The 12,079-nt window shown below is 44.3% G+C and overlaps 1 protein-coding gene across 1 annotated transcript; it reads left to right on the forward strand.

The window, feature by feature from the left end:
- The first annotated feature begins 10,484 nt into the window (after nt 1–10,484).
- On the forward strand, nt 10,485–11,709 carry LOC110522574 (uncharacterized). Its single transcript, XM_090233505.1, has 4 exons — nt 10,485–10,592; nt 10,669–10,724; nt 10,863–11,561; nt 11,639–11,709. The coding sequence occupies exons 1-3, from the start codon at nt 10,561–10,563 to the stop codon at nt 11,549–11,551; spliced, it is 777 nt and encodes a 258-aa protein (XP_090089631.1). The 5' UTR covers nt 10,485–10,560; the 3' UTR covers nt 11,552–11,561; nt 11,639–11,709.
- The last annotated feature ends 370 nt before the right edge of the window (nt 11,710–12,079 follow it).

Consider the following 12,079-nt stretch of genomic DNA (forward strand, 5'->3'; position numbering starts at 1 on the left):
CTGCCTTTCTCTCTCACAGTTCTGCCCTCTCTCTGTCTCTGCCTCCATCCCTCTCTCTGGTTCTCAGGGGCTGCACAGCTGGAGTGGATTTGCTCTGGTCGCAGTCTTCAACTCTCTAGCGCGGTGCAACCTAGCGCAGACTACCCTGCCCGTTCGGGCGGGCACCGCCAACATTTGATTGGCCACCGGTCAGAGTCAGGAACAGTAGATTAGTAACTGGATACAGACAGCAGGATCCATGGGGGCCCGGTCAGCCAGAGGAGAGGGTTCTTTGTGACGGCTCTGTGTGGTCGAGACCTGGACCACAACCCCTACTGCCACCCTGTTTAGTAGAAGACGTGGTTTTACTAAGACCAGTGATTTCAGAGTTCACTCTCTCTGTGACTGCCTGTCCCTGTCTCTCTATGTGACCAAATCACCTCCCAGCCCTTTTGGTTAAGGGAGAATGAGAGACCTCCTTACTGCTGTCACTGTATCCCACTTTTTTCCCAGGGCATCAGATACTTGGAGACAAAGACAGGCTTTGGAAAAAGACAGTGGGGCCTTACATTACATCTGTTAAGATGACTTAAAGGGAAGTGTAATGGCATGTCATTTGTGAACTATGACATTGGCTAGCTGCAGGTATTGGCTAGGAGAGCTGTGGTGACCAGTAGTAGCTAGGAGAGCTGTGGTGGCCAGAAGTGGCTAGGAGAGCTGTGGTGGCTAGTAGTGGCTAGGAGAGCTGTGGTGGCCAGCAGTGGCTAGGAGAACTGTGGTGGCCAGTAGTGGCTAGGAGATCTGTGGTGGCTAGTAGTGGCTAGGAGAGCTGTGGTGGCTAGGAGAGCTGTGGTGGCTAGTAGTGGCTAGGAGAGCTGTGGTGGCCAGCAGTGGCTAGGAGAGCTGTGGTGGCCAGTAGTGGCTAGGAGAGCTGTGGTGGATAGTAGTGGCTAGGAGAGCTGTGGTGACCAGTAGTGGCTAGGAGAGCTGTGGTGGCTAGGAGAGCTGTGGTGACCAGTAGTGGCTAGGAGAGCTGTGGTGACCAGTAGTGGCTAGGAGAGCTGTGGTGACCAGTAGTGGCTAGGAGAGCTGTGGTGGCTAGGGGAGCTGTGGTGGCTAGGAGAGCTGTGGTGACAAGTAGTGGCTAGGAGAGCTGTGGTGGCTAGGAGAGCTGTGGTGACAAGTAGTGGCTAGGAGAGCTGTGGTGGCTAGGATAGCTGTGGTGACAAGTAGTGGCTAGAAGAGCTGTGGTGGCCAGAAGTGGCTAGGAGAGCTGTGGTGGCTAGGAGAGCTGTGGTGACCAGTAGTGGCTAGGAGAGCTGTGGTGGCTAGGAGAGCTGTGGTGACAAGTAGTGGCTAGGAGAGCTGTGGTGGCTGGGAGAGCTGTGGTGACAAGTAGTGGCTAGGAGAGCTGTGGTGGCTAGGAGAGCTGTGGTGACAATTTAGTGTCTAGGAGAGCTGTGGTGGCCAGTATTGGCTAGGAGAGCTGTGGTGGCCAGTAGTGGCTAGGAGTGCTGTGGTGGCCAGCAGTACTCAGTGTGGACACATCCATGTGGCCTTTGATGATTACAGTATGACAGCTTTGAAACCTGCAGGGTTAAACCTGTGATGGGAACCATGAGAATGGAATGGAATGTACTTCATGTTAGACGTCAGTCCTCTGCTCTGCTGTCCAGAAGCTAGAAGCCTGCAGCGACGGAACGATGCACAACATGGCACACAGTGGAGAATCTAAAAACGCACCCTTCCATTCAGCAGAAAGATTTGTGAATTGGCAAAATTATAGCAATAGTTATATAGAGTACAGGTGATTTGTGGTCTACCCTAAAGAGACAACAATGCACAGTTTACATTGGTCTTGAGTGGCAAAAGGTTGTGATTGTACAAGACAGTAAAGCTGCTTCCCTCCCTGCTTTTCTGCTTCCTGCTTTTCTGCTTCCTGCTTTTCTGCTTCCTGCTTTTCTGCTTCCCTCCCTGCTTTTCTGCTTCCTGCTTTTCTGCTTCCTGCTTTTCTGCTTCCTGCTTTTCTGCTTCCTGCTTTTCTGCTTCCTGCTTTTCTGCTTCCTGCTTTTCTGCTTCCCTCCTTGCTTTTCTTTCTAAATAAAATCACATTGTATTGGTCACACACACATGGTTAGCAGATGTTAATGTGAATGTAGCTAAATGCTTCTAGTTCCAATATCTAACAAGTGAACAGTGGAAGTCGGAAGTTTACATACACTTAGGTTGGAATCATTAAAACTCATTTTTCAACCACTCCACAAATTTTGTGTTAACAAACTATAGTTTTGGCAAGTCTGTTAGGACATCTACTTTGTGCGTTGACACAAGTCATTTTTCCAACAATTGTTTACCGACAGATTATTTAACTTATAATTCACTGTATCATAATTCCAGTGGGTCAGAAGTTTACATACACTAAGTTGACTGTTCCAGTCATTCCAGAAAATGATGTCATGACTTTAGAAGCTTCTGATAGGCTAATTGACATAATTTGAGTCAATTGGAGGTGTACCTGTGGATGTATTTCAAGGCCTACCTTCAAACTCAGTGCCTCTTTGCTTGACGTTATGGGAAAATTAAAAGAAATCAGCCAAGACCTCAGAAAAAACATTGTAGACCTCCACAAGTCTGGTTCATCGTTGGGAGCAATTTCCAGACCACATTCATCTGTACAAACAATAGTATGCATTATAAACACCAGCAGCTGTCATACCGCTCTAGAAGGAGATGCATTCTGTCTTCTAGAGATGAACGTACTTTGGTGAGAAAAGTGCAAATCAATCCCAGAACAACAGCAAAGGACCTTGTGAAGATGCTGGAGGAAACAGGTTCAAATGTATCTATATCCACAGTAAAAACAAGTCCTATTTCGACGTAACCTGAACGACCGCTCAGCAAGGAAGAAGCCACTACTCCAAAACCGCCATAAAAAAGGTTTGCAACTGCACACAAGGACAAAGATCGTACTGTTTGGAGAAATGTCCTCTGGTCTTATGAAACAAAAATAGAACTGTTTGGCCATAATGACCATCATTATGTTTGGAGGAAAAAGGGGGATGCTCGCAAGCCGAAGAACACCATCCCAAACGTGAAGCACGGGGGTGGCAGCACAATGTTGTGGGGGTGCTTTGCTGCAGGAGGGACTGGTGCACTTCACAAAACAGATGGCATCACGAGGGAGGAAACGTATGTGGATATATTGAAGCAACATCTCAAGACATCAATCAGGAAGTTAAAGCTTGGTCGCAAATGGGTCTTCCAAATGGACAATGACCCCAAGTATACTTCCAATGGTTGGTAAATGGCTTAAGGACAACAAAGTCAAGGTGTTGGAGTGGTCATCACAAAGCCCTGACCTCTATCCTATAGAACATTTGTGGGCAGAACTGAAAAACGTGTGCGAGCATTAAGCCTACAAACTTGATACAGTTACACCAGCTCTGTCAGGAGAAATGGGCCAAAATTCATCCCACTTATTGTGGGAAGCTTGTGGAAGGCTACCTGAAACGTTTGACCCAAGTTAAACAATTTAAAGGCAATGCTACCAAATACTAATTGAGTGTATGTAAACTTCTAACCCACTGGGAATGTGATGAAAGAAATGAAAGCTGAAGGAAATCATTCTCTCTACTATTATTCTGACATTTCATATTCTTAAAATAAAGTGGTGATCCTAACTGACCTAAAACAGGGAATTTTACCAGGATTAAATGTCAGGAATTGTGAAAAACTGAGTTTAAATGTATTTGGCTAAGGTGTATGTAGACTTCCGACTTCAACTGTATGTGCATATAAATATATGGATGAGCGATGGACAAGCGGCATAGGCAAGGTACAATTGATGATAAAAAATACAGTATCTACATATCATATGAGTAATGTAAAATATGTAATCATTATTAAAGCGTCATTATTTAGAGTGGCATTGTATAAAGAGACTAGTGATTCATTTATTAAAGAGGCCAGTGATTGGGTCTCAATGTAGGCAGCAGCCTCTCTGAGTTAGTGGTGGCTGTTTAACAGTCTGATGGCCTTGAGACAGAAGCTGTTTTTCAGTCTCTCGGTCCCAGCTTTGATGCACATGTACTGACCTCGCCTTCTGGATGATAGCGGTGTGAACAGGCAGTGGCTTGGGTGGTTTTTCTCTCTCTGTGTCTTTTGCCCTGGGGGCCCAGGCGAGGACAGGCTTGACAACTACTGGCCTGATATCAAGACTCGCCTGGGGGGGGTGGGGGGTCCAAAGCAACTAAGACCCTGGAAACTGAAATGGAAGTGAACGCTCATAGTAGATAGATTCTTACAATGCGATAATGTAATAAATTCTGTGTCTGAGAGAAGTCTTGGGCCTCTATTGTGTTAGTGCTATCTGGAACTGTCTGGGATTAGGCCTTAAATTATGATTGAACAGAGCCTATAGCTAGAATCTGCGTCTCTCTCATGTCGCCATAGCAGTCTGCATTGTCATAGGTTGAGTTAGTACTTCCCCATTTCAAAACGTTTTATCCCTGAACATTACCCCGCTAACACCTGAATGTCATGTGGCGTAAGATGTGGAAGACAGTCACCCTAAAACACACAGTGTCCATTATATTTAAAAGAGAAGGACCGCCATTATTCACAATAAAGACTCCAATAAGGCAGTGGCAGACATGGCTCATGGCTCGGTTATGTCTTCTCTAAAACACGTTTTTGAAGAAGGGATAAGAAGTTGGGAAGGATGTCTGGACGGCGACCCCTTCATGTCTCAAGTACAGGGGAATGAAAAGAGGAGAGACCTGAAGCGTTGGTGGGTCAGTATCATAACGTTTGTTCCTCTGTGTTTTGACAGGTGTAGATTGAGTGGGCTCTGTACCAGACTATAGTTGCCATTTTCTCCTGTGGGTCATCATGGGTGTTTTACCTCAGCAGTGCCTTAAACACTTTTAGGACTTTTTAAAAAGAATGGTAGTGTAAGGTGTGTGAAAGGAAGATGGGCAATCCCAGAAATATATCATTACTGACAGCAAATATTTATTGAAAATAAAAGAGTTTTAAGAGTGACTTCATGAAGTATTCATGGCCCTTGACTTATTCCATATTTTGATGTGTTACAGACTGCATTCAAGATTTATTTAATATATATTTTCCGTCACCCATCTACACACAATACCCCACCCATAATGCCGAATTGTAAAAACATGTTTTTAGACATTTTTGTCAGAAAAATCTCATTCACATAAGTATTCACACCCCTGAGTCAATACATGTTAGAATCACCTTTGGAAGCAATTAAAGCTATGAGTCTTTCTGGGAAAGTCTCTAAGAGCTTTGCACTTAAACTCTCCTTCCAGACTCATATTAAACATCTCCAATCCAAAAAATCAAATCTAGAATCGGCATTCTATTTCGCAACAAAGCCTCCTTCACTCACGCCGCCAAACTTACCCTCGTAAAACTGACTATCCAACTGATCCTCGACCTCTTCCAATACTCTACTCAGCAAACTGGACGCAGTCTATCACAGTGCCATCCGTTTTGTTACCAAATCACCTTATACCACCCACCACTGTGACCTGTATGCTCTAGTCGACTGGCCCTCGCTACATATTCGTCGTCAGACCAACTGGCACCAAGGCATTTATAAGTCTATGCTAGGTAAAGCTCCGCCTTATCTCAGTTCACTGGTCACGATAACAACACCCACCCGTAGCACACGTTCCAGCAGGTATATCTCACGGATCATCCCCAAAGCCAACACCTCATTTGGTCTCCTTTCCTTCCAGTTCTCTGCTGCCAGTGACTGGAACGAATTGCAAAAATCGCTGAAGTTGGAGACTTTTATTTCCCTCACCAACTTTAAACATCAGCTATCTGAGCAGCTAACCGATCGCTGCAGCTGTACATAGTCCATCTGTAAATAACCCACCCAATCTACCTACCTCATCCCCATACTGTTTTTATTTTATTTACTTTTCTGCTCTTTTGCACACCAGTATCTCTACTTGCACATCATCATCTGCTCATCTATCACTCCAGTGTTAATCTGATAAATTGTAATTATTCGCTCCAATGGCCTATTTATTGCTGACCTCCTCATGCCTTTTGCACACACTGTATATAGACTTTCTTTTTTTCTACGGTGTCATTGACTTGTTTATTGTGTTAATGGCTCTTTAAATGTTTATTCCATGTGTAACTCTGTGTTGTTGTCTGTGTCACACTGCTTTGCTTTATCTTGGCCAGGTCACAGTTGTAAATGAGATCTTGATCTCAACTAACCTACCTGGTTAAATAAAGGTGATCTCAACTAACCTACCTGGTTAAATAAAGGTGATCTCTACTAACCTACCTGGTTAAATAAAGGTGATCTCAACTAACCTACCTGGTTAAATAAAGGTGTTCTCAACTAACCTACCTGGTTAAATAAAGGTGTTCTCAACTAACCTACCTCGTTAAATAAAGGTGATCTCAACTAACCTACCTGGTTAAATAAAGGTGTTCTCAACTAACCTACCTGGTTAAATAAAGGTGATCTCAACTAACCTACCTCGTTAAATAAAGGTGATCTCAACTAACCTACCTCGTTAAATAAAGGTGTTCTCAACTAACCTACCTCGTTAAATAAAGGTGATCTCAACTAACCTACCTCGTTAAATAAAGGTGTTCTCAACTAACCTACCTCGTTAAATAAAGGTGATCTCAACTAACCTACCTCGTTAAATAAAGGTGATCTCAACTAACCTACCTCGTTAAATAAAGGCGATATAAAAAATATTTTGAAAAAAACCTGGATTGTACAATATCATTTTTTTCCAAAATTGTTCAAGCTCTATCAAATGAGTTGTTGATCATTGCTAGACAATGATTTTCAGGTCTTGCAATAGATTTTCAAGTAGATTTAAGTCAAAACTTCACCACTCAGTTCCTGTCTTCTTGGTAAGCACCTCCAGTGGAGACTTGGCCTTGTGTTTTAGATTATTGTCCTGCTTGAAGGTGAATTCATCTCCCAGTGTCTAGTGGACAGCAGTGCTTAGTTCCATTCTGTTTCTTTTTTATTCTGAAAAACTCCACAGTCCTTAACGATTACAATCAAATAAAATTGTACTTGTCACAGGCGCTGAATACAACAGGTGTAGGTAGACCTTACAGTGAAATGCTTACTTACAAGCCCTTAACCAACAATGCAGTTTCAGAAAAATACAAAAAAAGTAAGAAATAAAGTAGAGCAGCAGCAGTAAAATAACAATAGTGAGGCTATATACAGGGTATTACGGTACAGAGTCAATGTGGAGGCTATATACAGGGTATTACGGTACAGAGTCAATGTGGAGGCTATATACAGGGTATTACGGTACAGAGTCAATGTGGAGGCTATATACAGGGTATTACGGTACAGAGTCAATGTGGAGGCTATATACAGGGTATTACGGTACAGAGTCAATGTGGAGGCTATATACAGGGTATTACGGTACAGAGTCAATGTGGAGCCTACATACAGGGGCTATCGGTACAGAGCCAATGTGGAGGCTATATACAGGGGCTATCGGTACAGAGTCAATGTGGAGGCTATATACAGGGGCTATCGGTACAGAGTCAATGTGCGGGGGCACCGGTTAGTCAAGGGAATTGAGGTAATATGTACGTGCAGGTAGAGTTATGAAAGTGACTATGCATAGATAGTAACAGAGAGTAGCAGCAGAGTAAAAGAGGGGGGGGAGGGGGCAATGCAAATGGTCTGGGTAACAATCTGCTTAGATATTCAGGAGTCTTATGGCTTGGGGGTAGAAGTTGTTTAGAAGCCTCTAGGACCTAGTGTTCTAGTACCACTTGCCGTGCTGTAGCAGAGAGAACAGTCTATGACTAGGGTGGCTGGAGTCTTTGGCAATTTTTAGGGCCTTCCCCTGACACCGCTTGGTATAGAGGTCCTGGATGACAGAAAGCTTGGCCCCAGTGATGTACTGGGCCATACGCACTAACCTCTGTAGTGCCTTGCGGTCGGAGGCCAAGCAGTTGCCATACCAGGCAGTAATGCAACCAGTCAGGATGCACTTGATGGTGCAGCTGTAGAACCTTTTAAGGATCTGAGGAACAATGCCAAATCTTTTCAGTCTCCTGAGGGGGAATATGTTTTTTCTGGTCCTCTTCATGACTGTCTTGGTGTGCTTGAACTAAGGAACTTGAAGCTCTCAACCTGCTCCACTACAGCTCCGTCGATGAGAATGGGGGCGTGCACGGTCCTCCTTTCCCTGTAGTCCACAATCATCTCCTTTGTCTTGATCATGTTGAGCGAGAGGTTGTTGTCCTGGCACCACACGGTCAGGTTTCTGACCTCCTCCCTATAGGCTGTCTCGTCGTTGTTGGTGATCAGGCCTACCACTGTTGTGTCATCGACAAACTTAATGGTGTTGGAGTTGTGCCTGGCTGTGTAGTCATGAGTGAACAGGGAGTACAGGAGGGGACTGAGTCCAGGATCCAGTTGAAGAGGGAGGTGTTTAGTCCCAGGGTCCTTAGCTTATTGATGAGCTTTGAGAGCACGATGGTGTTGAATGCTGAGCTGTAGCCAATGAATAGCATTCTCACATAGGTGTTCCTTTTGTCCACGTGTGAAAGCGCAGTGTTGAGTGCGATAGAAATTGCATCATCTGTGGATCTGTTGGGGTGGTATGCAAATTGGAGTGGGTCTTGGGTTTCTGGGACAGTGGGGTTGGTGTGAACCATGACCAGCCTTTCAAAGCACTTCATGGCTACAGATGTGAGTGCTACAGGTCGGTAGTAATTTAGGCAGGGTACCTTAGACAGGGACTATGGTGGTCTGCTTAGAACATGTTGGTATTACAGACTCAGATAGGGAGAGTTTGAAAATGTCAGTGAAGACACTTGCCAGTTGGTCAGCGGATGCTCGGAGTACATGTCCTGGTAATACGTCTGTCCCTGCAGCCTTGTGAATGTAGACCTGTTTAAAAGTCTTACTCACATCAGCTGCGGAGAGCGTGACCACACAGTGGTCCGGAACAGCTGATGCTCTCATGCATGTTTCAGTGGAACTTGCCTCGAAGTGAACATAAAAGTAATTAAGTTTGTCTGGTAGGCTCGTGTCACTGGGCAGCTTTCGGCTATGCTTCCCTTTATTGACTGTAATAGTTTGCAAGCCCTGCCACATCCAACGAGCATCGGAGCTGGTGTACTACGATTCAATCTTAGTCCTTGAATAGAAACAGACTGTTTGATGGTTCGTCGGAGGGCATAGCAGGATTTCTTATAAGCTTCTGGGTTTGAGTCCCGCTCTTTGAAAGCAGCAGCTCTACCCTTTAGCTAAGTGCAGATGTTGCCTGTAATCCATGGCTTCTGGTTGGGGTGTGTACGTACAGTCACTGTGGGGACGACATCTTCGATGCACTTATTGATGAAGCCAGTGACTGATGTGGTGTACTCCTCAATGCCATCTGAAGAATCCCAGAACATGTTCCAGTCTGTGATAGCAAAGCAGTCCTGTAGCTTAGCATCTGCTTCATCTGACCACTTTTTTATAGACCGAGTCACTGGTACTTCCTGCTTTAATTTTTGCTTGTATGCAGGATTCAGGAGGATATAATTGTGGTCAGGGCATGACATTAAACTATTTATCCACTTGTCCGTCAGTAGGTGACTGAAAATGTTTGATGCAAGAAACCACTTCACAAAATGCATTATTATTCCCATATGATTACAGAGAATCAGACAAATACTACCCTCTGCCTATTGGCTACTTAGCTTATACAAGCATTCACTTCTCAAATATGCCTAGAAATGTACACATTGTGCTCTTGTCAATCACCATTGCTGACTACAAATGATCAAACTGAGCTAATAACTGGCAAAGAATATGAACAAAATTGCACACGTGGCTACATGCAGCTGACGCTTTGATGTCAAAAACAAGCGCACCTACTCACAACCGCTGATGCTGTGAACACCGTCCAGTTCAAAGTAAATGAAACAGATTCAAATATGGCAATGGTCAATTTGCATTCTGGCTTACTGTACCGGTGATTGTTTATGCTGCACCGGTCTATGTAGAGTATGGGCTGAGTAGTGCTTGTCAATGCAATAGGATCAAACGCCGATGTGTTCTGGCCACACACCAAAGCTCAAACATCACATCACTTAAACATCACTTAAACATCACTTAAACATCACTTAAACATCACTTAAACATCACTTAAACATCACTTAAACATCACTTAAACATCACTTAAACATCACTTAAACTACAGCCATTGCACAATGAGAATTGTTGATGTGATGAGAAGAGATGCTGGAGTGTATTTATATGTTGTAGAGGACACCCTGTAACCAATCACAGCCCGATTAGATAACGATGGACAGCTGAAGTTAATTGAGGCCCAGATCCACACCAACCATTATCGCTACCCCGTTGCCCTTGTGTGGATCTGACTGAAATTGGATATAAGGGCGTAGGGGTTGAGTTGGAGTTAGACAAGGCAAGTGAATTAACACCAGCTGGCCAGCATTGTCCAATCAGGCTGTGATTGGTTACAGGTTGTCCCCTACAACATATAAATACACGCCACAGTTATTTCTCTATACTTCACATGTTCAATGACTATTATGGCTTCTAAGTGTTGTGTAGTGTAAGTGACAGTTAATGTGATTATTTTTCTCAGTAAGTGTTGTAGTCTACATCATGTAACTTTGTTTGTTATCTAGGGGGCTGTTCCTGGTTTTGCTGTTCTGGGATGTTCATTGCTATCCCTATCAACAAGGTAAGAACAACAATGGATTACTGTATGGAACGTGTCTTGGGTAATTTCTGCCAATACCTTTTTTTTTTTTTTTACTCTCACTTAAGGTTTGAATAGTGACTTTCTAAGATGTGAAAAGTAATGTTGTTCTCTCCTCAGCCTACAGGTTGGGCCAAGTCTACCCAGGAACTTCAACTCTATATGGTCCACCTGTCAAACCCAGCCAAATTAACACCTACACACGTTACTTCCTTAAACATGAACCCATTTCTTCTGGTTCAAGCCTCCCTGGTCCTGTTGAATCTAGGAGTCCTATTGATGGGGGCTCCAATCTTGGTATTCAGAGTTTTGCTCCCCTGAAGACTACTGCTTCCCCTTACCTTGTTCCTCAGGCTCCTGAACAGACTGGATGTCTTTCTGCTGGAGTAGCTTACCCTAGTTTTCTTCCTTTACCTCCACCGTGTCAGTCTTCACCAAGTAACTTCCAGGCAGGGGAAATCTCTCACTTTGAGAGTGTTTATGAACATGGCAACAGTCAGAGTGAGTTTGAAGACCAACGGTTCCCACTTCCTGAGGGTGCAGTTGAGGCAGGCTCTATTCCAGCCCCACTCCCTGCTACAATAGCTCCACCCCTATCCAAAGTTATTAGACCAGAACCTAGCCAGGAAGATCTTGAGGCTAATTATGGGGAGTTGTTCATCACTAGGAAGTTCCCTGCTGGCATCATCACCCATTTAAGAACCACATATGACCATGGAAATGACCAATGGAGCTCAGCTGGTTTCGTCAGCTACCGTCCTGCTCCCGTCCAATACCGACCACTATATCCTCATGCCCGCCGGCAGTGACCAGTAGAAGGTAGTTTTTAGCTTTGATTGCTGTCACTTGTTTTCTGATGTGTTGAGCAGCTGTAACACTTCCTATCTCATCCTCAGGTTCTGTGCTAACCTGGATCCTGCTGTTTCATGGCTGCGTTGATTGCTAATAAACCTACTTGAGAAATGTATATTGTTTGGGTTGGCTTATATATTTTCCTTAAGCATTGTTTGGTTCTACACAGTAGTAGGAACATTCCGTTTGTACAATATACATGTCATCATGCCTTCTTTCCTACTCCATTGCTTTTCTACAGCCATCCTTCTCTACCAAATCCAGTTGCTGAGATTTTGACTGTCCCTTGCAGAGCTCATGCCCACATTCGCTTGGTCTTCATTTTAGGAATTTCTGCCACTTAAGCCTCATTTGCTGACTTCCTAATCCGCTGTCCTTTATGTGGCTCTACAGTGTTCGTTTCAACATGACCAGGGCTTGTCAGTGGTAACATGGCTGTTTCAGGCCATAGGACACCAGCTGCAGACACTTCTCACGTTCAATCA

This window comes from Oncorhynchus mykiss, chromosome 4, assembly GCF_057628025.1.
Source record: "Oncorhynchus mykiss isolate SJ-2025 chromosome 4, ASM5762802v1, whole genome shotgun sequence".
NCBI classification, from domain to species: domain Eukaryota; kingdom Metazoa; phylum Chordata; class Actinopteri; order Salmoniformes; family Salmonidae; genus Oncorhynchus; species Oncorhynchus mykiss.